At 38.0% G+C, this 24364-nt stretch overlaps 1 protein-coding gene across 4 annotated transcripts in view; it reads left to right on the top strand.

Moving 5' to 3' along the window:
- Window position 1: 1 nt before the first annotated feature.
- DNAJC2 (DnaJ heat shock protein family (Hsp40) member C2) overlaps window positions 2–24364 on the top strand; it is a 37564-nt gene continuing 13201 nt past the window's right edge. Inside the window, exons 1-11 of one of the 4 annotated variants that reach the window (XM_061413872.1) lie at window positions 2–175; window positions 2604–2652; window positions 6129–6230; window positions 8664–8739; window positions 17296–17394; window positions 18332–18473; window positions 20104–20184; window positions 21084–21149; window positions 21463–21554; window positions 21631–21752; window positions 22147–22296. In XM_061413872.1, the coding sequence (XP_061269856.1) occupies window positions 93–175; window positions 2604–2652; window positions 6129–6230; window positions 8664–8739; window positions 17296–17394; window positions 18332–18473; window positions 20104–20184; window positions 21084–21149; window positions 21463–21554; window positions 21631–21752; window positions 22147–22296 (1062 nt within the window). In that variant the 5' untranslated portion in view covers window positions 2–92. Of the gene's footprint in view, window positions 176–2603; window positions 2653–2726; window positions 3730–6039; window positions 6231–8663; window positions 8740–17295; window positions 17395–18331; window positions 18474–20103; window positions 20185–21083; window positions 21150–21462; window positions 21555–21630; window positions 21753–22146; window positions 22297–24364 lie in introns of those variants that run through there. The other 3 variants (XM_061413873.1, XM_061413870.1, XM_061413871.1) reach the window with 3 other exon arrangements.

Here is a 24364-nt window from a genome sequence, read left to right as displayed (position 1 = left end):
TCTTTTCACTGAGGCGCCAGGCAGAAGAGCGCCCTAGAGGTCACACGCTGGCGTTGCACCCAGCGAAGCGGGAAAGGGGGAGGCTATCCTGTATGAGGGCGAACGTCGCTCTCCTTCAGCCTCTCACTGTGGCGAGGTCCCTCAGCAACAGATTTCAAGACCAACACAGACTCAGGTTGCTAAGTTTAAATCCTGCTTTAGTCATTTACGCTATACTTAGGGGTAACTTCTTTAATGTCTGTGCTTTAATTTTCCTCTTGACCTCCGAGTATTGTGGAGGCATTAAACAAAGACGTTTGTAAAGTATCTGGCTTATTAGATACACAGTGAGTAGTGGCTTGTTTTATAGAGTGAGGGTAAATAGGAGTTGTTCATTAATTTGATGTTAACGACGGAGGGGGAGGTAAATTGTTTCCATTTTTGAGCTCGCTGCTAAGGAGTGGTACTGTCTTCAGATACAGGGAAGTCAGGGAAAACAGGTTTTGAAAGAAATGAATTCCGGAGATGAGGAACAGAAGAGAGCAATTAGGAGACAATTATAGAATTTAGAAAAAAAAAGAAGCCTGACCCTTCTGTACACAGCAATGAAAAGGCAACCTACAGAATGGGAGAAGATACTTGTAAGTCATGTATCTAATAAGGGGTTAAACGACTGACCGACTGATCTGATCTGATCTGATACAGAATATATAAAGGACTAAAACTTGGTCCAGAGGTTAGAACTGGAGGTCCAGAAGTTGGGATGCAGAGCTTTTTCAGTGTGGGAGCCCAGGTTCAATCCCTGGTGGGAGAACTAAGATACTGTAAGCTATGTGGTGTCTTCAAAAGAGAATAGAAAAAACTAAAACTCAGGACAAAACCCGATTCTTTGAATAGATAATGTACTTGAATGGCTATCTCTCCAAAGAAGTTCTACAAATGGTCAACAAGCACAGGAAAAGATGTTCAGCATCATTAGGCCCTGAGGAAATGTAAATCAGAACTGTGAAATATCCCTTCATACCTGTTAGAATGGTTATTATCATGAAAAGGGAAAAAAGTGTTGGTGAGGATGTGGAGAAAATGGAAATACTAAAATGGTGTAACTACAATTGAAAACAGTATGGCAGTACCCCAGAAAGTTAAAAATGGAATGGTCAAATGACCCAGCAATTCCAGTTCTGGGTGTATACACACAAGCAGGGTCTCAGATAGTTGTACTCCATATTCGTAGCAACGTTATTCATGATTCCTGAAAGGTGGAAGCAACCCAGTCGACAGATGAATGCATAAATAAGATGTACATACAATGGAATATTATTCAGCCTTAAAAAAATCTGACACATAACCACTTGTGAGGAAATAGTGTATGATTCCACTTACAGGAGTTACCTATAGGGGTCAAATTCAGAGATGGAAAGTTAAATGATGGTTGATGGGGGCATAGGGGTGGTGGATATGGGGAGTTGTTGTTTAACACCGTAAGTTTCAGTTTTGCAAGATGAAAAGAGTACTGGAGATTGGGTGCACAACAGAGTGAATGTACTTGACACTACTGAACTGCACACTTTAAAATGGTTAAGATGAGAATTTTATGTGATTTCACTACAATTTAAAGGTTATGATGAGAATGGATGGAAGAGGTGTGAGAAAAAATTATTAATATTAAGAAAATGGAGTCAGGTTATCTTGAACTTTGGAGACTGTTTTAACAGTGGTTACATTAATAAAGAGCCTCTTGATGAAAGTGAAAGAGGAGAGTGAAAAAGTTGGCTTAAAGCTCAACATTCAGAAAACTAAGATCATGGCATCTGGTCCCATCACTTCATGGCAAATAGATGGGGAAACAGTGTCAGACTTTATTTTGGGGGGCTCCAAAATCACTGCAGATGGTGACTGCAGCCATGAAATTAAAAGATGCTTGCTCCTTGGAAGAAAAGTTATGACCAACCTGGGACAGCATATTAAAAAGCAGAGACATTACTTTGCCAACAGAGGTCTGTCTAGTCAAGGTTATGGTTTTTCCAGTGGTCATGTATGGATGTGAGAGTTGGCATATAAAGAAAGCTGAGCGCTGAAGAATTGATGCTTTAGAACTGTGATGTTGGAGAAGATTCTTGAGAGTCCCTTGGACTGTAAGGAGATCCAACCAGTCCATCTTAAAAGAAAGCAATCCTGAATATTCATTGGAAGGACTGATGCTGAAGCTGAAACTCCAATACTTTGGCCACCTGATGCGAAGAACTGATTCATTGGAAAAGACCCTGATGCTGGGAAAGATTGAAGGAGGGAAGAGAAGGGGACAATAGAGGATGAGATGGTTGGATGGCATCTCCGACGGGATGGACATGAGTTTGAGTAAGCTCCAAGAGTTGGTGATGGACAGGAAAGCCTGTGCAGTCCATGGGGTTGCAAAGTGTCAGACACGACTGAGCAACTGAACTGAACTGAACTGAAAATTAATAAAGAAAGGGGTTAATAAGAGTTTTAGTGGGAAATTTATTAGCTTAGTTTTTGAAATACCAGTTTTGTCATGTAACATACATAGGTAAAAGTCAATGTATTTTAACAAATGAAAATTAATTCCTAGATAATAATTTGCTTATTTCTGGTTCTCTTTGCAGAAGAGTGGGTACATCAATTGCACAACCTAATCCAGATACTCTGGCATCGGTAATGGGAGTGGGAGTTGGGGGGGTGGGAGGGTCTGTGAATTTTCAACTACTGTTTTCCTTTTGCTAATTCTTGCTTTTTACTTCAGTCCCAGAAGGAATCATACAGCTGGAGTATAAATGTCTTTATGAACAATTTAGTCCCAGAGTCCTGTAATTGGGAATATCCTGAAAGAAAATGGTGCTAAAGCAGTGTAAAATGATTGTTGGCCTTGGATTAGGATCTAACACTGAAGAGGGGTTTCTTCTGCAAATGATAGGAGTGTTAAATGAGATACCACTGGTACACTAGTAACAGCACAATAAACATTAGCTTCTATTATTTCTGGAGAAGGAAAAGGCTACCCACTCCAGTATTCTGGCCTGGAGAATTCCATGGACTGTGTAGTCGATGGGGTTGCAAAGAGTCAGACATGACTAAGCAACTTTTACTTTCACTTTCTATTATTATTTACGTAAACATAATTGCATTAGAGTGTATGTACAGAATTCTCTGTAAACGTGTAGGCTATAACAGTTATTCTCAATACTAATTTGTACACATCTTTTCATTTTTTTTTTTTCAAGTAGAGCTACTACAAAAATGAACGGTTACATTCAGACTAATAAAGTAGTAGTAACTTAAAAGGAAAAGAATATAGTAAGAGCTGCTTTAGAAAATCATGTTCTATGTATTTCACTGGAAGTGGAAATTAATCCTTTTTTTTTTTAAACCAGGAAACTGATAATTCTAGGAACCTTTCATTCGTGAATTTTGGTCCCCAGCCGGATGTTAGTCAGTAGAGGACCTAGGCAGCCGCACACGTTGGCTGAGGGGAGTGGGGGTGGGATTGGCCTACGCACCACGAAGGATTCATCCCGGAAGTAGTTATTGGCCGTCTCCATGCGCCGGTTCCTGGACCTCGTAGAGCCAAGGCGCGAGGCTCGGACAGAGAGGTAGAGCTGGAGGGACTCTAAGCGCCCTCCTCCTGGGACGCGAGCCGCTGCGCCCGCGGGGCTGGCTCCGGCGTCATCATGCTGCTCCTGCCAAGCGCTGCAGACGGCCAGGGCACCGCCATCACCCACGCTCTGACCTCTGGTACGTGCCCACTCAGCCCCGGCTCCGTCTAGCCTCAGCCGCCCCTCTCCCGGTCCTCCACCTTGGCGACTCCGTAACCTCTATCCTTGCCCGTGGCAACTAGCGTATCGAGTGCGGAGCTGCGACGTCACGAGTGTCTTTTTGCTCCCTGTTACACAGAAGTCCTTTCCCAGACTGGAAGGAAGGAGGGAGGGGGGCGTCTTCTTTCAGCTCCCGCAATTTCTTCCTCGTGTCGCTGCTGCTGACTCATGGATCAGGCGGAGCAGTTCGGAACCGAACCCTTCAGTACCCTAAAAAGGTTCTTAAAAGCATCTCCTTGCCTAAGGCAAGAAACTGCCCGCAGCGAGCTCCCCACGTGCCTGAGCCCCTACAAAGCTTTGCTGCCGGCGCTCACTTAAACACCTCTCTCCCTCTGTACGTTTGCTCCGGCTTTTGTTTTTTAGATATCCCAATCCAAACAGTGCTCCTTATAAGAAAAGGTGTGGTGGTGGTAAGACCCGTGTAGACAGACTCTTAAAGGCAGTCATTAAGTGAAACGTCCTATGTAAATCAACTGTCTTCAGTTTTTGGTTTTAAGGGAGAGAAAGTTCCCCTGCTGCTGCAGCTTCTTAAATTTATAGCCCAGGACAGTCATGGTATTGTAAATTTAGAGTCTCTAGTTTCAGTGATTTCATTGATTATCAGAACCACGTATACAGACGCTTGTTGTATGTGATTTCAGACATAGTTCGCAGTACATGTTATGTTCCTGCTTACAGAGGTTTCTCTGTAATCTCGCAAATAGAAAGGCTTGAAAGCCACACCTGCACTACACACACAGGTCGTACTTCTTAAATATAGTGGTTTGGAATTTTCCCTTGTGCATGGTAGAAGAAACCTCAATTTTCCTACCCAAGTAAAACATGAAAAGTGGGACTAGTTTTACAAAATTGTGGCCATTCGGTACAAAGAAAGACTTAAATCTGAGTTATTAGACAATACAGCTTTTTGCTTTCATTTGAAATATAAAATCAAGATGCTCACTTTTTTCCTGACCCAAATTACCTTTAATTGTTAATGTACAAAGGTATAGTGACTGACCGCACTTCCCAGGAATAATGATAAAGACTTACTTTTATTCAACAGCTTGGGGCTTCCCTGGTGACTCAGATGGTAAAGGGTCTGCCTGCAATGTGGGAGACCTGGGTTCGATCCCTGGGTCTGAAAAATCCCCTGGAGAAGGAAATAGCAACCCACTCCAGTACTCTTTGCCTGGAAAATTCCATGGATGGAGAAGTCTGGTAGGCCACAGTCCATGGAGTGGCAAAGAGTCAGACATGACTGACTTCACTTTTCTTTCTTTCTTTCTTTGATTTTCAAAGTGCTTTCATAGTTTGTCATCCAGTTTTACAAGGAAGCAGATAAGTATTCCCATTTTACAGTTGAAGGCATCTCTGACTCATTTCACATAGCTACTAATAGACCCACGCTGAAATTCAGAGCTTTTGATTTCAGAGCTGTTCCACTAAAGCACAGTTTCATTAGTAAATTCCTGTTAGCTGCTTGAAAATTGTCTTTCAGAAAAAATCATTGCTAATGAATTCTTAAAATGTTTGAAAGCTATCTAAATTCAGTTTTTAATAATTAAAATATTTTGAGTTATTTTCAGACGATTTTTTTGATGAGGCTAGCTCTTTATGAGTTTTTAATTATTTGTTGCTTTATTACAGTTACTAGTCTAAAAAAGCAGAGAAGGCAATGGCACCCCACTCCAGTACTCTTGCCTGGGAAATCCCATGGATGGAGGAGCCTGGTGGGATGCAGTCCATGGGGTCGCTAAGAGTCGGACACGACTGAGGGACTTCACTTTCACTTTTCACTTTCATGCATTGGAGAAGAAAATGGCAACCCACTCCAGTGTTCTTACCTGGAGAATCCCAGGGACGGGGGAGCTTAGTGGGCTACAGTCTATGGAGCTGCACAGAGTCAGAAACGACTGAAGCAACTTAGCAGCAGCAGCAGTCTAAAAAAGAAGGCAGTTAGTCTCTGTCCCTCATCTTCCTCTCATTTCCTCAGAAAAGTATCGATTTATTGACATTGCTGAACAATTGGATAATTATCAGATAATTGGAAGATGTTGATTAACTGTGTAAATACTAGGAAATGATTATTGCTTATCCTCATGTTAACTGGATTACTGCAGTTAGCTTCTCAGTTGATGGTTTTAAAATTATGTATTTATGCTGTCATTGGTTTGATATTATTTATTGCCTTGGAACAGATTTATTCTGTGCAATACACTGAAGCCTCTCTTAACACTTTCACTCACAGCCTCAACACTCTGTCAAGTTGAACCTGTGGGAAGATGGTTTGAAGCTTTTGTTAAGAGGAGAAACAGAAATGCTTCTGCCTCTTTTCAGGAACTGGAGGATAAGAAAGAGTTATCAGAGGAATCGGAAGATGAAGAATTGCAGTTAGAAGAGTTTCCCATGCTGAAAACACTTGATCCCAAAGACTGGAAGGTATTTAATATCTGACTCTTGTTCAGTCAGATGCAGTTTTCCATTATTAAACCACGTTTTAAAATGATTCAACAAAATAATCATAATTTAGCACCTGTTTATGGTCAAATCCTGAGTGGGACAGCACTAGCCATAGAATACTATCTCTACTGGAGAAATCCAGAAAGATTTCATGGAAAAGGTACTGTCTGAGTGGTCTTAAACGGTTAGGTGACAGTCTTTGAAGCAAGAGGGAGAAGAGGGAGAAAAGGTGTTCTGGGAAGAAGGAACAGATATGCAAAGACACAAAGGAGTAACAGAATGTGTGCTGCCTCTTCAGGGCCTGGTGAAGGGTAGAGTAGCACATGAAAGGGTGGTGGCGAGAAATCAGGCTGAAAACAGAATCTGAACTCTGGAGTGTCCTTTTTATGCCATACCAAGGAAGGAATTTAAATTTGTTTTCAGGATAGTAAGACATCATCAGAAGTTTCTGAGCTAATTTCAGAAAAGTAATTTCTGGTAGTACAGAAATTTGCTTGAAAAGGGAGATCAGGACGAGAGGGGAAGGGAACAGTTTGCTGTTATAGGGCTAGTGTACAAGTGAATGCTTGATGCTTGAACTAAATTTGTAGCCAAGTTTTGAGACAGAGGAGAAAGATCTGCTTTTGGGGGAGGTAGACTTGACGAGTCTTAGAGACCTTGGTTGTGCTGCCTAAGAGAAGGGGACGTATTTGGAAGACCCCTGATCACCCCAGCTTGAGTCACCTGTTAGACCGTGCTGTTGGTCACCAGCACAGCATTGCAGGAAAGAAACTTTGTGGGAGGCGTGTTGTTGTGTTGCTCTGCATCTGGAACTCAGACATCTATGCTAGAGTGAACTAGGGAGTCATGAGCATTTACAGGGCAATTACTATCTTCCAACCCTGGCATCGGAGCAGATCAGCTTGGATCAAGGTATAGAGAGAGACAGAAAGAAATCCCAGGACTGAGCTTTGTAGGGCATTGAGAAGCCAGTCAGAATAACTGGAAAAGCTACTGAAAGATGGGAGAAAAACAGTGGATTCACAGAAACTAAAGCAAAATAATGTTTCAAGAAAAGAGTCACCTGTGCTGCCAGTGAAAGTTGAAGTCAAGTAAAGGAAGTTGGTTGATCTTATATTTGGCAGTTGGAAATTGATTCTGAAGAGAGCAGCTTCATAACCCCATGGCTGAGAATGGACAGAGTAGAACTAGATTGGAGTGATTTGAAAAGTAAATTCTAGAGGATGTAAAGCTAAAGGAGGACAGCTATTTCAAGAAGTAATTTTGATGGGAAGCAAAGAAATGGAAGCAAGGTCTGAATGAAGAGCGATAACAGAGCATCTTCTAATACTGATGAAAAGAATTCAGTTGAAATTTAGAAGACAGCTGAAAGATGCTAGCATTTGAGAGACGTAGAGAAGATGGTGTTTAGAACCAAGAAGAGGAATGGAGTAATTTGTCTTAGTAGGACAGGCTTTCTCAGTGGTGAGGGAAAGGGAAAAGATACATGGATGCAGGACAAGGGCAAAAAGATGCAGGAATTTGAGTATGGTAATTTACATAGTTTTCCTTAAGCAGGAAACAAGGCCATTGATGAGAGGGTGGAGCAGGGTCTATGAAGCTTAAGGAAAGACTAGAGGACCAAGGTATGTAATAATAGTTGGAGAGAGTGGAATGAAGTGTGAGTGCCAGGCATAATAAAGGAATCCATCCATTGGGAGTTTGCAGTCCTGAATTTAAAGGAAAACCAGGTGATCCTATTTGATTTTTTTTCTCCCATGTTTTATACCTTCAACTCCCCTTTCTTCCCACTCATTCTCTGATACTAGATACACCCTTTGAGTTCTGTTAGGAGCCTTCGCTCAAGTGCTGCCTCAACCTCTAAATTTGCAAGGAAAATGAAAGCAGGTGCTTCCTTTTGTTGAGAAACCCCAGTTTCTCAAAATGTTCATGCAACCTTCTTTGCTCCACACGGTTCCTATCCTGTCATTGACACTGGCCCAACCTACTTGGGCTTCTGTAATGCTCTCCTCAGTTCTGAAATCTTTCTAGCTATACCTTGATTTAAGGATAGCCATAGGATATTAATTTGTATTAATAGAAAAAGAATTATTTGGTCAAGTAATTTCAAAAAATACTAGACTCTCTAAGTTTCTGTCTGCTTGTTTTTGTTTTGGTTTTTTGGTTTTGTTTTGAACTGCAAGGCTTCTCAGAGCCTTTGTTTGCTTTCTGTGTATACAAATTAACAAGAAGGCTATATATACAGTGGTCCATGTTTTCTAAACTTCTATGACCTCAGGACTCATTTGGAATATCTCGCTAGACTTCTATTACGAGAGTCTCATTTTAGGAAACATTGTATTCGGATAGCAACACAAGGGATAGGATATATGGCTTCATTTCAAATTTGACTCCCTTTTGTGTCTTTATCAGAACCAAGATCATTATGCAGTACTTGGACTTGGCCATGTAAGGTACAAAGCTACACAGAGACAGATTAAAGCAGCTCGTAAGTACTTGGTTATTTTGGAATAATCAAATATCTGCTATAGGAAATGTTATCCTCTTGAAAAAGTATTGCATGATTACAGTTTTCTAGGCATAACTCTGGATTTAATGTAAGTTATGTAGTGTACCAGTGTATAACCACAGTCTCCTTACCTTCAAAATAAAAAATAAGCAGTAAGTCTCCTGAATGGATATTCTCATTAGGGTCAAGAAATCGGGTGAGTGTATTTGTGACAGAATAAACAACATTCTTCTAATGGCACACTTTAAAAAAAAATAGTATTTCACTTCCCTTTGGAAGTTCGGCCAGTTGTGCTTAGTGGAAGTTGCCTTGATAACTTCAGTTTGTCGGTACTCTTTTGTGATCTTAGGTCACATCTCTGTAGATACCATCTTATCTCTTCTGTCCAAGAAAGAGGTATCTGATACTTCATTGTTCTTTTTATTGACAAGGTTAAAAATTGGTGGGGTGCAGGTACGGGGGCAGAAATCGTTGGCTAACCAGTCTTCATCGACTTAAACGTCACTGTCCACTTAGTGCTCTAAACTGTTCTGTCCTCTGACGTCTTGTGGATGTAATTTCTTACACACCTAATTAGTAAAGTTTGATCACCTAATTAGTAAAGCTTCATGAAAGAGGTGAAGGTGATCAGTTTTCTCTTTTATCTTAGAACAGTGTTCTGCCTTCTACTCTAGAGAATGGATATTGAGATCAGAGGAGGTAAAATTGTGGCCATATGAAAAAGGAGCAGGGAATCAGGGTCAGTCAAGAAGAGAAAGTATTGTACTTAGAGAAAGATGACTGAATGAGACCTACCTCATGTTGAAAAATACTGGTTGAGCCTGAGTAAGGTAAATGGGGCTTCCCAGGTGATGCAGTGGTAAAGAATCCACCTTCGAATGCAGGAGACGCAGGTTCAACCCCTGGGTCGGGAAAATCCCTTGAAGCAGGAAATGACAACCCACTCATTTTATTGCCTGGAAAATTCCATGGACAGAGACACCTCATGGACTATAGTCCGGGCGGTGCACGAAGAGTCAGATGTGACTGAGCACAAAGCACACACAACTATGATAAATAAACTCAAAAGTTTCCCATTATTGCTTGTATTTAGGAAAGTCACAGGAAGTATCATCTTCATTTTGTTAGTTGAAGGAATTTATGAGATTATTTAAGACCTATTATTGGATTTCTTTAAAGGCTGGCATGATTTTAGAATAAGCATATGTTAATGCATATGAATAATCATTGCAATATACATAAATGCTAGGAAAATTCATTTGCTCTGGAAAAGTATTTGCAAAGTCTTACTCTGAAAGAATAGCATACAAATACTATAAATGTGTTGACACATAGAAATTTGTGAAAGAACTGAAAGTGATTTAGAACTATGAAAGTAGTTTTATGTTTTAAGATGAGGGAATTATTTCTCTAAAGATAGAAACATATGTAACAATTATAAAAGAAACATTCATTTGCTTCTGTTAAGTCCATTCATTTTATTGGGATAATAGAAATTAATTTTTGAATATTCTGTTGCCAAAAGTTTCGTACCCCCAATGTACAGATTATTAACATTATGTGGATTTACAGTTAACTCTCTGCCTCCTTGTTGTGTATTCTCAGTATTTATTCAGAAGACTGACATTCTTTTTCCTCTGTCACTGTAAAATAGATGGCTGCTACTTACTGCTCCCTGGAATCTAGTCCAAAAGTAAAAACGCAAAGTTACTTGTTTGCAAGTTTGTAATTATTAGCATGAAGTGAAGTCACTCAGTTGTGTCCGACTCTTTGCAACCCCATGGACTGTAGCCTCTCAGGCTCCTCCATCCATGGGATTTTCTAGGCAAGACTGCTGGAGTGGATTGCCATTTCCTTCTCCAGGGGATCTTTCCAACCCAGGAATCAAACCCAGGTCTCCCACATTGCAGGCAGACGCTTTACCATCTGAGCCACCAGGGAAGCCCATTATTAGCATAGACAAACCCAGTAATATGAGTCTGATTACATTTGAGATCTTTCTAGTTCTTGAATCCTATTACCAACACATAAAGGAGGTTGTAGGCTTTTTTTACATTTTATTTAATTTTTTAAATTAAAGTATAGTTAATGTATAATAATATATAAATTACAGGTGTCCAGTATAGTGATTCACAATTTTTAAAAGTTATACTCCATTTATAGTTACTGTGCTGCTGCTAAGTCACTTCAGTTGTGTCTGACTCTGTGCGACCCCATAGGTGGCAGCCCACCAGGCTCCCCCATCCCTGGGATTCTCCAGGCAAGAACACTGGAGTGGGTTGCCATTTCCTTCTCCAATGCATGAAAGTGAAAGTGAAGTCACTCAGTTGTGTCCGACTCTTCGTGACCCCATGGACTGCAGCCTACCAGGCTTCTCCATCCATGGGATTCCCCAGGCAAGAGTACTGGAGTGGGGTGCCATTGCCTTCTCCATATAGTTACTGTAAAATATTGATTATATTCCCTGCGATGTATAGTATATCCTTATAGAATATTTTGTACTTAATAGTTCATTAACAGTTTTAATTTTTTAAACTTTTTGAATGGCTATGATGAAAATTAGGGATTCATTCATGAGTAGATGAAGTAAGTGGTCTTTTTTTTTCCTTTTCTGCATTATCTGAAAATAATAAATTGCTAGGAAAGTTGAATGATGGATTAAGAGAAAGTACTTGCATACTAAAAGTATTTCCATTTTTTTCTTGAAGAAAAATTGCCACACTGGCAAATGATGCATGTAGGTTTGATAGTCTCTGCTTGGAAATAAAAGTCTTTGATTTGAATTTTCTAAATTTAATAATTTTAGCTTAAAATACTTCTCATGGGGGACTTCCTGGGTGGTCCAGTGGCTAGAACTCTGTGCTCCAGTGAAGGAGACCTGGGTTCAATCCCTTGTCAGGGAGCTGGATCTGATACACGCAACTGAAGATCTCATAGGCCACAACTAAGGCCCACTGCAACCAAATAAATAGAAATAAATATTTGAAAAGTAATTCTCATATTTTAAGCTGAAAACTGTTTGATAGAATGCCTCTTAAAATTAGAAATAATAGAGACTTTTTGTAATACTCTATAATGAAAAACAGTCAGGGAAAATATATATATATATCTGAATCACTTTGCTGTAAACTGAAACTAACACAATATTGTAAATCAGCTGTACTTCTATATAAAGAAATCATAGATGCTTTTTCTGATAATAACAATATGAATGTACAATAAAAGCCCATTTAGTAATGTACCTTCAAAACCCCAGAAACTGTCTTTGGTGAGGAAGGGAGGAGAGAGAAGTCTGTAATTAGAATAAACATGCACAACAGCTGCTCAAAAATTACCCTTGTCTCTTTCAAACTGAAAGATGTTCTTTGGCCTCCGTTATCTCATTTTTAATATTGGAGGACATCTTTTGCCTCCTTCAGCCCCACCTCTGGGCAGAGTATACTGTACATAAATGACTAGAGGTGACTAGGTGGAAACGTCAATGAAGGAAAAAACAGTGTAGCCTAAGAGCAGACTATTAGCAAGAAACAGGCATCGCCTATCTCAGACTTTATCATGAGGTTCGAAAGAAGACTTACTCCACCTTGTCAGTGCGATACAAAGATGTTGCATTGGGGTAAGGCGGGGGGCGGCATAGGCATTGCAGAAAGAGACTCAAGAAAAAAAATAGAATTGCCTGGAAACTCAAAACTGGAGAGCAGGGTTTAGAATTACAAAGGCTGACTACAATTAGAAAATAGTAAAGCAGACAGCCTAGAGGAATGTTCCCAAGATTCAGAAGGAAAGAATAAAAAGATGTCAGATTTCCCTAAAGAACGGGTCAGAATAAATGTAACAGAGGCAGTAATTGCAAATAAAGAAGAAAACTTACCTGATTTATAAAGAGCTGTGACTTGAGTTTGAGAATATTTGTAGGCATGTGTGTGTGCATGCGTGTGGGTTGTGTCCAACTCTTTGTGACTCCTTGGACTGTAGCCTGCCAGCCTCCTCTCTCCATGGAATTTTCCAGGCAAGAATACGAGAGTGGGTTGCCATTAGGGTTTACTCCTCAGCACACACTTGCATTTCAAAGGAGAACAGTGTGAGTTAGGCCGAGCTGCACAGCATCCGTTTTGCCAGCCAGGGTGGAAGAGCCCCGAGCGGTGACTAGAGAAGCTATGGTTTTCCCCAAGCACTGGCCGTGGGAAAAGCCAGTTCTCCCTTCCTGCAGTGCCCAACAATGGTGGGGTCATCACACCTCTGAACTATCCTATATGATGTGATTGTTGTTCCTGGCTAGTAAGCTTCCAGGCCTAATAGTCAAGACTCTTAGTTCCTGTGAGGTGCCTAATAACCTTCAGTAAATTTCCTTTTCTTCTTAAACCAGCTAGAAGGTGAAAATGTCTCCTCTTGAGGGTTAGTGGACAAACTGATAATACAGTTGTTTTTTTTTTTTAACTGTAGCTCAAACAAAAGTGTATTTATCAAAGTTTCTGAACCCTTGCAATGTATACAAAAATCACTAAATATGCCATAAAAAGAAATACTGTACAGAAATATTTATAACAGCCTTATTCACAGTGTCCAAAAACTGGAAGCCACCCAAATGTTCACCAACAGGATGATGGATAAGCAAACTGCTTGTATTCATAACATAGAGTAGTGTTTAGCAGTTTTTAAAAAATTGCTGATATACATAAGGGGGTGAATCTTAAAACATTATGTGAGATACAGAGACATACTGTATGATTCCATTTAGATGAACTTCAAGAGCCTACAAACATAATCTCTCAGGAGAGAAATCAGAAGGGTAGTCCCAAGTGGTGGGGGTGGGACTTAACTGGAAAAGGGGTAAAGGGGAACTCTGAGTGATGAAAACAATCTGTATTTTCCTTTGAGTGGTTGTTAAACAACTGTATACAATTGTCACAACCTTTTGAACGGAGTACTTAAAATATGAACATTTTATTCTATGTAATAAAGTAGATCTGACTCAACCAAAAAAAAAAAAGACTCGAGTGTTTGTATATATACACTTGGACCTGGACAGAAATAAAAATTGTATTAATAGATGTGAGAGCAAGATCACTGACTATCAGAACAGACGTTTGGCAGCTAGAGCCCTACCATCAGGAAGTTCATTGCTTGCAAAGCTATCATGTTACCTTCCCCTCCCCCTCCCCCCCCCCCCCGGTTTTTTTTTTTTCCTGCACTGCAAGGCATGTAGCATCTTAGTCCTCTGATAAGGAATCTAACCCAGGTCCCTCGCAGTGGAAGCATGGAATCTTAACCACTGGACCACCAGAGGATACCTCTGTTACCTTTTCTAAAGGAGAGAAAAAATAAAACATTCAATTCAGATATTTAAAAGAATATCACTGAGGAAAATGGAGGGAAAAAAGTAGATAAAACAATATCTTAAAATGGATTTATAAGAAGGAAAAACATAGTAGAGTACAAAAGGAATAGAAGGTGTTATAGAAGGTATTTTTAACTGAGGCCACAGTTAAATGCAGGGAATTTGGAATTTTTGATAAAATTGGCTTTTTTTTTGGAATTGAAAAAATTTAAAGAGTTACCCAGAATTATCTCCTGAAAATGTTTTAGGCCTAGGTGATTTCTTAAGTGAATTTTTTTTCAAATGCTTAAGGAATTGAAAATTCTCATGCTGAACATAAACTGTTTTAGGAACAATTCATTTCATGACCATGTAATCCTAGTATGAAAACCTGGCATTGAAAGGCAACATTATGGAAAAGTCAGTGAAAAGTTCTTGGTTGCCAGGGGTTGAGGGATTGAGGAGAGATGAATAGGTAGGGCGCAGAGGATTTGGGGGCAGTGAAAATACTCTGTATATTATGGTGGATACGTGTTGTCATGCATTCATCCAAACCCACAGAATGTCCACCACCAGGAGTGAAAACCATGGCCTTTAGGTGATTATGATGTGTCAGTGTAGGGTCATCAGTTGTAGCAAATAGTGGGCATTCCCTGCTAGTCCAGTGGTTAGGACTCAGCACTTTCATAGCCAGGGCCTGGGTTTGATCTCTGGTTAGGGAACTGAGATCCCACAAGCCACATGGTGCAGCCAAATTTGAAGAAAAAAAAAAAGCTAGATGAAAAAAAAATAAATGGACTGCTCTGGTGGGGGGAGCTGATAAGGAAGGGCGGAGGGTCTATAGATCTGTTAATCACCTTCTTAATTTTGTTGTGAATCTTAAAACTAATTAATTTTTAAAATGTGGCCAGAAAGGCTTAAAAAAAAAAAAAACTACAAATATCATCCATGAATGTATTGAATAATACCAAAAACAGTAAATAGCAAAATGAATTCAACAATGTGTTAAAAGAATACTGCCAATGAATATTATTTTTAAGAAATACATTAACAAAGCTAAATCTGCTTATATTTTACACAATATTATCAATATATCAATGTGATATCCTAAGAAGATAGTGAAAGTACATACAGTACAATTTAATATTCACTCCTTTTTGATAAATAGAACTTTAAAAAGAAATATAATTAATTCCCACATATTTCAGATTTCACTGCCAACAAACTTTTAACTGTGTGATATTCTAAAAACCCATGAGGGAGTCTGCCAATGACTTTGACGGTATTTGGGAGTTTGGGTCAGTGAATTAAGATATTAAAGGAGAGAGAACTATTAGAAAGAAAGAAATATATTATTTGTAGGTAATATGTGAAAGTGAAAGTTGCTCAGTCGTGTCCGACTCTTTGTGACCAAAGAATACTGGAATAGGTAGCCTTTCCCTTCTCCAGGGGAGCTTCCCAACCCAGGGATCAAACCCAGGTCTCTCTCATTGCAGGCGGATTCTTTACCAGCTCAGTCAAAAGGGAAGCTGTAGGTAACAGGATCTACCTAAAAACTATAAGAGTTGAATTAAGTAGCCAAGTGCAAGAAAAATAAACAAAAATAATAGTTTCTGAAAGGTACCATCAAATATATTAGAAAGACAGAGTCATTTTAAAGATAATCCCGTGACAAGAATAGGTAGCCAGAAACAGACCTTGGTAAAATTTACTGAGATAAATGAAGCCTCACAAATTAGTAGAGAAGGGAAGGATTATTAGATAATGTTAAGACTTTGAAAATTAAATAAGCTTTTCAATTTTGACCATAGAAGATACTCAGATAGAAACATATCAAACTTCTGAAGAATGAAGGACCTCCTTTATAAGTACTGGAATACAATATAAAGGAAATGATCAGTAAATATGAATTAATGAACTGAATGTTTTTTAAAAACACAAGAATGGTCACAGCAGCTGGGGAAAGCATTAGCATCAAACATGATGGACTAGGAGAGGCAGCATACAAGCACAGGCTCTGGAGTCAGGCTACCTGGATTGGAGCCTGATTTTGGCCAGGACTTTGGACACGTTGAATAGAGGTAAAGTAAGTGGTTATTTAACCTCCTTGTGCCTTATTTCCTCATCTGTAAAATGGAGAAACTAATAGTACTTTTCTCAGAGAGTTACTGAAAAGATTAATTGATAAATAGTGCTGGCACCTATTAAATGCTTAATGGATATTAACAGCTAGCCATTATTCACTGTAAAATGACTCACAAACTAAGAAGAAAAACTAAGATAGCTCTCTATTACTCCATAAGTAAGGGATGAAAGATAGAAACCACAAAAATTTTTTTGATCTTGAGCACCAGTGATAATGATGTTTTAAACGATTGGATCCAGTGCTGTTGAGGTTGTGGTGAAAAGAATGTTAACATAGGGGTTGCAGTGGTATAACTTTTAGAAAGGGATTTGTTCATACATTTCACTCACTGATATACCTCTCTAAGTATATACTGAGAAGAAAGAGTCATAAATATGAAAAAATAGTTCTGTACAAAATGATTCATATTGAAATATAGTAGTGAAGAATTGGAAACAATCTATGGTAAATAGTAGTAGGGAAATAGTTGAATAAGTTATGAAAAATCTACTTGAAATACTGTACTAAGTAGTTGTTAAAATTTTCTGAAGCGTTTGCAACTGCCTGGAAAATGGAACTGCTGTAATGCTTAGTTGAAAAAAAATCACAACTTAAATTGGTATGTATAATATGATTATACATTTTTAAAGGTATATGCTTAAGGGGGAAAAAGTCTGTGTGGAAGTACACCAAAATATTAATGGCAGTTGTCTTTTTGGGTACTGGCACTTAGGCCAGTTCTTAAAGTTATTTCAGGGTTTCTCAGGTGGCCCAGTGGTAGTGAATCTGCCTGCCAATGTGGGAGACACAAGAGACTTCTGGATCAGGAAGATCCCCTGGAGGAGGAAGTGGCAACCCACTCTAATAACCTTGCTGGAAAACCCCATGGACAGAGGAGTCCATGGGGTTGCACAGAGTTGGACATGACTGAGCACACACACAGTATTTCTCTGTAATTTCTTTTTAATAAGCATATGTTTTACTATGGGAGAAAATATTTTTAAACTAATATTATGCTTTTAAAAATGGCTCTGCTTAACTGATCTTTTTTAATTTTGATGACTAAAAGGACAAGTTATCTAAATCTTTGTAGATAAAGCAATGGTTTTAAAACATCACCCGGACAAACGGAAAGCAGCTGGTGAACCAATAAAAGAAGGAGATAATGACTACTTCACTTGCATAACTAAAGGTAAGAAAGCGTGTTAAAGAGTTCGGAATTTTTGATAGTGAAGATTATTTATTGTTTAGATTGGGTTTCCTATGTATACTGCAGTTCATTTATACCATAACATTTAAAAACATTTTTAGTTAACATCTGGTTATTTGTGGTCATCTCCCCCAGAGCCTCACTTTATAAAGTGAGGTTCTCCCAACCAATGGCATCAGCAATACCAGAAATGCAGCTTGTCAGAAATGCAGAAGCTTTGGCCCTGCCCCAGACCTACTGAATCTGAATCTGCATTTTTAACAAGATCAGCAGGTGATTCTTATGAGAAGCTTATCCTGGAGTTACTTCATACAAGTGCTGTGTTTAAGGTTGAGACTACTAACATCTTTTTCAGTTTCAGACACTTTATGGAATTAAATTGTTCCTCAGATATTTTGCTTATTTAAATCAAGAAGTTGATTCTATCCTAGTCAAGGACCCACAGCTGTCAATGGCTATTTACATAGCCATATCCTCATAAGCAAATTAATAGAGGCAACCACCATTTCTAAATGTTTCCTTAAATGTGATTTTTAATTTTGATGCTAATTTTTTAAAAACTGTATACACACTTTTCAAACTTACTCTTCCTTGGCTCACTCTTACACAGTGCTCAGGATGCCAAAGATCCTTTGATTTTTTTTTTTTAACAGCCTTGGGATCTAACAGTTAATTTTCTAGCTATTTCTTTTTCCTCAGTCATGCTTTCTTCAAGATTGAGTGTTTACTGTTCTGTCCTTTCTTTTCCAGAAGAGATAGTTACAGAAGTTTTTAAGTCCAGTTGTAACCAGTAGTGCTCAAGCTATTACTGAAGTCCTCCCCTCCCCATAAGCACACACAACTTTTAAGTACAAAAAATTATTTTAAGGAAAAAAATGTAGTATTATGGTGATGTGACCTTTGATTTTTTTTTCTTCAGCTTATGAAATGCTATCTGATCCAGTGAAAAGACGAGCATTTAACAGTGTAGACCCTACTTTTGATAACTCAGTTCCTTCTAAAAGTGAAGCAAAGGACAATTTCTTCGAAGTGTTTTCCCCAGTGTTTGAAAGGAATTCCAGGTGAGTTCTGGCATCCCCTTGTGATCATAATGCTCTACTGGCTGGCTTCTTAATAGTTCCAAGTTTTGGTTTTTTTCCTCTGGTAATAGTTTGGTTCTCTTCTTCCTCCTCCTTTACAATATTGAGCTCCTCTGGTGAACTTACTATGATTGTTTATTTTATTCTCTAAACAGTTCTTCCTTCCTGTAGTTAAATTAACTCACAGGACATTTTTCTTTTAAATTTCCTTTGGGGGAAAGAACAGTGGTTGACTTTATGTAGTGTGATGCTGATACTTAGGTGACAGTGATTTCCCGTTTTCTCCTTCCCCTTTGTTAACAGGCACACTACCAACATTTGGTCAGTTTTCATTGAGGAAAAACTTCTGTTCTATTTTTGAGCATCTGATTATCATAAGGTTCTCTGACAAAGGGTGAATTTATATTTAAGATTAAGTCATATGTAATTTATTTAATTAAAATCAGTTTCAAATTGTGTGAACCAGTAATCTACATTTTTTTGCTTCCATCTGCACTGGAAGGTTTCCTCAGAGCACATCTTAGCTGCATATTGGAGTCAGCTGGGGAGCTTGAACAGTTCCTGAAGCCTGGGTTCCACCTGGAGAAACTGTGATTTTAATTTAAGTGGTTTGGAATGCCTGTAGGTTTTTTAATGCTTGCAGGCGATTTTGATGGGTAGCTAAGTTTGGGAGAAGGCAATGGCAACGCATTCCAGTACTCTTGCCTGGAAAAATCCCATGGATGGAGGAGCCTAGTGGGCTACAGTCCATGGGGTTGCTAAGAGTCGGACACAACTGAGCGACTTCACTTTCACCTTTCACTTTTATGCATTGGAGAAGGAAATGGCAACCCACTCCAGTGTTCTTGCCTAGAGAATACCAGGGATGGGGGAGCCTGGTGGGCTGCTGTCTATGGTCGCACAGAGTCGGACACGACTGAAGCAACTTAGCAGCAGCAGAAGCAGCTAAGTTTGAGAAGCACTTTGATTAGTGGTTTGATACAGTCTACTATTCCTACACCCTTCTCCTTACCTTTGTTTTGTGGTTTAAAAAAAAAAAATTAATGTTGTAAAAAAAAAATTAGTGTATTGTATTCATGTGTGTGTGGAACAGTGCATCAAGTTGGAAAAACAGGTCAACAGCAGTCTCAGGATCCATTCAGAGATGGTGGGTGAAGTGCTAAACTTACAAGTCTGATTAAGGGGGAGGTGATAGAGATGAGGAGGTGGAAATCTATTCCCTCCGAGGATTCACGTTTCTTAAAAGGCTCAGCCTGCAGGTCACTTCTGTACTGCCTGTACTGCAGGACTAAGTGAGCTTGAAACATGGTGCTAGAGTCTGTTTTTCCTGGCCATCCTGGCATCTTCCACAACCTTGTAATTTACAGAACTAAAGATAAGCTGAGAGTTAGAACACTGTTCCATTGTTTTCTTCTGCACCCCCATCCTCCCCTTGCCCTCCCTTTACTGCACCTGTATTGCTCATCACAGCACTCCTGATCCCTCTGCTCTCTTAGTCATGGAGGACGTAGGGCAGGGAGATTGTAAGGGACTGATAAAAACTTTTTTAACAAATCAATTGTTGAACGTTTGTACAAAATGTTTTTAGCTTTTCCTTTTTTCAATATTTCAGGTGGTCAAATAAAAAAAATGTCCCTAAACTTGGTGATATGAATTCATCATTTGAAGATGTAGATGCATTTTATTCTTTCTGGTGAGTGAATACATTGTTTCTCCAGCGCTTTCATTTTTTAAGAAAAGCATTCAATAAGTACTTGATGGACTTTTATAAATTAATTGATAGGTGGGAAAATCACAGAACCTTCACTGAACAAAAGGAGGACTCTCTTAAGAAATCAAAGTTCCACAGAATGCTGTATTATCTTCTGTGTAATATTTAGGCTATTATGATTGTTTTTTCAATCTCTATCAACCAGATTTCTAGATGTCAAGCACACTATAGCAATAAAAAAATGAAAAATAAGGAGTCATTTGAATTCAGTAAAAAATAATTTTTCATTTATTTTTTAAAGTTATTTGAGTATATGACAATGGAAGACTGCGGTCTCTAACTGGTTCATTAATTTTAATACATATTACTCATTTTCTACTTGTATATTATGTGTGCTATATTTTCTCATTAAGTATCTGGTAAATATGAAAACAAAATCACTGTAAAACAGAAACGACAAATTTAGCTCTGTCAGTTGTAGTTGCTCTTAACCTTCGGAGAACACAAACCAGGTAAAGTGACCATTACTAGATGACCTTAAAACTTGACAAACTAGTGGAGGTGAAGGCAGGGACAACTTGTACCACGTCCCAGTCAAGCGTAAAACCTGATATTCAGAAGAGATAGCAGGAAGCTGTATTTTGATTTAAGGCTGATAAGTATTTTAGACTTCCATTCCGAATACAGCATCATTTTAAAAAGAAGAAGAAAAAGACTTGAGTACAGTGTGATTTCAGTATCAGAAAAGAGGGGAGGGATCTATTAGACTCATCCACTTGTCATTAAAGTTTCTTAAAATTTAATGCTCCTAACTTAATTTTAAAAGGAAGATATTTTTCATTTGTTTAGGCTTGACTTTATTTTATTTCTATTTATATTAGGTATAATTTTGATTCTTGGAGAGAATTTTCTTATTTAGATGAAGAAGAAAAAGAAAAAGCAGAATGGTATGTATGTAAATCATTGATAAGACGTTTATTTGGTTATTTGGTATTTGTGATGATATAAAAATGCACCATGTGTATTTTCTTTCACATTTTTCTGTGTATCCATTTTAAATAAGTTTTTTGATATTTTGAGATCCCATCTCACAAGTTAAGCTTAATAGTGCTAAATATGATTATGAAATTGTCAATAAAGCTCAAGTCAGCAAATTCTTTTTCTTCTGGTTGCTTAACTAGTTTTATTTATAAAGCATTACATTTTCTTATCATACCATCTATAAGCAATAGTTTGTTTCCAATATTTCCTATTTAATAGCCGTGATGAAAGGAGATGGATTGAAAAGCAGAACAGAGCAACAAGGGCCCAAAGGAAAAAAGAAGAAATGAACAGAATAAGAACATTAGTTGGTAAGTTTAACTAATGAATTTTTAGACTTCTTTAATTAAATGTTTGACATTCAAAAGATTTAACTTTTTTTGGTAGATAATGCATATAGCTGTGACCCAAGGATAAAAAAATTTAAGGAAGAGGAAAAAGCCAAGAAAGAAGCAGAAAAGAAAGCAAAAGCAGACGCAAAACGAAAGGAGCAAGAGGCTAAAGAGAAAGTAAGATGACATTTGATAAAGTTGGACTTTAAATGTTCATAATATTGTCAATCTTCAGATCTGTTTTAAACACTGACTGTCAGTAGAGAACTAGGTGCTTCTATGAATGAATCATGACACTTAGCACAGTTGACAGAAGGATCTTCTTTATCACCAGATTCTTACTGGGCAAAAATATGAAGTCATATAATTTCTTAACACTACACTTATTTCTAATATGTCTGTTTTACATTTCTACAAATTTTTGTAGAACTTTACCATCTGCTTTTCCTTCAGTCTTTGATAAGTTGATGTTTACCTTTCTGTAATATAAGTTACTAAAAATTGTATTTTTTTAGTAAGATTATAGAGCATTTAAGAATTCTAATTTTATTACTAAATAATTTTATTAAAGCAAAGACAAGCTGAATTAGAAGCTGCTCGGTTAGCAAAGGAGAAAGAAGAAGAAGAAGTTAGACAACAAGCATTATTGGCAAAGAAGGAAAAAGATATCCAGAAAAAAGCCATTAAGAAAGAAAGGCAAAAACTTCGAAACTTATGCAAGGTACGTTGACTGATTGAACAAGCACTACATACAAGTAAATCAGATTTCTGTTTAAACTTAAAAATATTTCATTACGATAAAAACATAATTAAACTACTCTCTGCATTTTATCTCAAAACATAAATGTTTTAAAATTCACTTTTTAAAAATTTCACACATGCATATTCAGTATGCAACTCTGATAGGGTCGTGTTTTGTTTGTTTTTAAAATAACCATCTTGCCATTTTAAACCTTCAGAAAGAAAAAAGCTTATTATTTTAATACATGTCCCATATTCAGATCTTCTTGATTATCTTAACATCTTTTTATACTTGAATTGTTCAAATTAGGATCTAAATAAGAGCAACAGTGTCAGCTGTGTATCTCCTGGTTGTGTCTGTCACGGGTCGCCTACCATCACTATCTCGCCCCCTTCTCCCAGTTGGAGATATCAGATCATTTATTCTAAGAATGCACCACAAATTGGTTTTGTCTGGTTGCTTCTTTAATAGTGTAAATTAATTTTTATCACAGAAAAAGTTCTTTTAGAAGTTAAACATGGGTTGCTTTTAAGGATCTAAAAGCTTTCATTTTTGTCTAAATAAAGGGATATTATTTAGTTCAATGCTGGTAGTTTGTGTTCAAATAGATCTTACTAAAAATATTAACTAAAAAGGCCCAAAAGTTTTCAAATGTAGTTTTGTCCAAGAGACAGTCTTACGTTTTAAACTGGTAAAGTTAGAGGCCAGTATTATTTTATATCACACAGCATAAAATGGATAAATTAATGAAATTCCAAGCTAGAGATTGCCACACCATATACTACACCATTGTAGTTTAATTCAGCAAATATGTTCATGCTTACTATGTACAGAAAACTCTTTCATGTAACTGTCCAGAGGCTCCAGACACTAGAATATGTATTCTAATATATGGCATCTTAAATCTTCACTTAATAAAATTGAAATTAAAACTGCCCCATCACTAGGCTTTGAAAGGCATTTAATAAAAATACAATCTGTCTCTTCAGACTTTTGACAAGTGGAAAATCTAAATAGAAAAAATGAAATATTTTCCTCAGATTTCACCTAGAAAATTATATTGAGAAGAATGCAGTGTATTATAGTTACTGAGAGCATGGGCTCAGGGCTAGCAGCTTAGATTTGAAGTCATTCTCTACTTCCTGTGTCCTGGCTGTGGTTCTCAGGAGGTTCCCTCAACCTATTTGTGTCTCAATTTCCTCATTTTTACAGTAACTGAAATAATACCTAGAAAGAGTTATGAAGATGAGATCATTCACATGTAGCACTTGTTAGATTTGGCATAAGGAGAACTGAATCAAAAACTTTAAAAGTTAGTTAGAAAATAGAAAATTTAAAAAGTTCTTAGAGATGGTACATAAAAGAGGGTTAAAATTCTGGCCTTTGGTAACTTTATATCATTGCTCCTTTCCAGCGTAAATTCTTTTATTCACTCATCAGATATCTGATAGGCACTAAGTATGTGCCAAGCAGTTACAACGGATGTTGATATAATGAAAACACAGTCTTTGCTTTCAGGAATCCACTAGTTAATGATGGAGAATGACAAGAAAACAGGCAATTGAAATACTTCAACATGAGTACCAGGTTGAAAAAGTACCAAACAGGTGGTTAAGGAAGGATATTTGAATCTAGTGGGATTTAGTCAGGTGAAGCAGTGTGTATATGGGATTAGATGAGAGAGATCAAGGAGCACTGACACATCCATACAAGAGGTTTGATGAACCACAGGTAGCTGAAGGAGAGGTTGGGTCTTAAAGGCCACTGCTGGTCTAAATCTGACCTGAGTCAGTTTTGCTCAGGATGCCAAGAGAACACAAGAGGCCAAGAGACAAAAGTCTTTTGCATAATCCAGGTGAGAGGCTGGGCCTTAAACTGGTAGAGATGGTGGAAATAGACAAAGGTAGATGACATGAACCAACATTTAGGAGGTAAGATCTGCTGTTGCCTGTTGGGTATCAATACTGATTCTAAGTTGGAGGAAGTATAAGTGTTAATACATGTTCTGGTTTCTTGAGTGGAATATTAGATGGTTTATAATATTACT

This window comes from Bos javanicus, chromosome 4, assembly GCF_032452875.1.
Source record: "Bos javanicus breed banteng chromosome 4, ARS-OSU_banteng_1.0, whole genome shotgun sequence".
Classification (NCBI taxonomy): Eukaryota; Metazoa; Chordata; class Mammalia; order Artiodactyla; family Bovidae; genus Bos; species Bos javanicus.
This window is presented reverse-complemented; position numbering and strand designations above follow the sequence as displayed.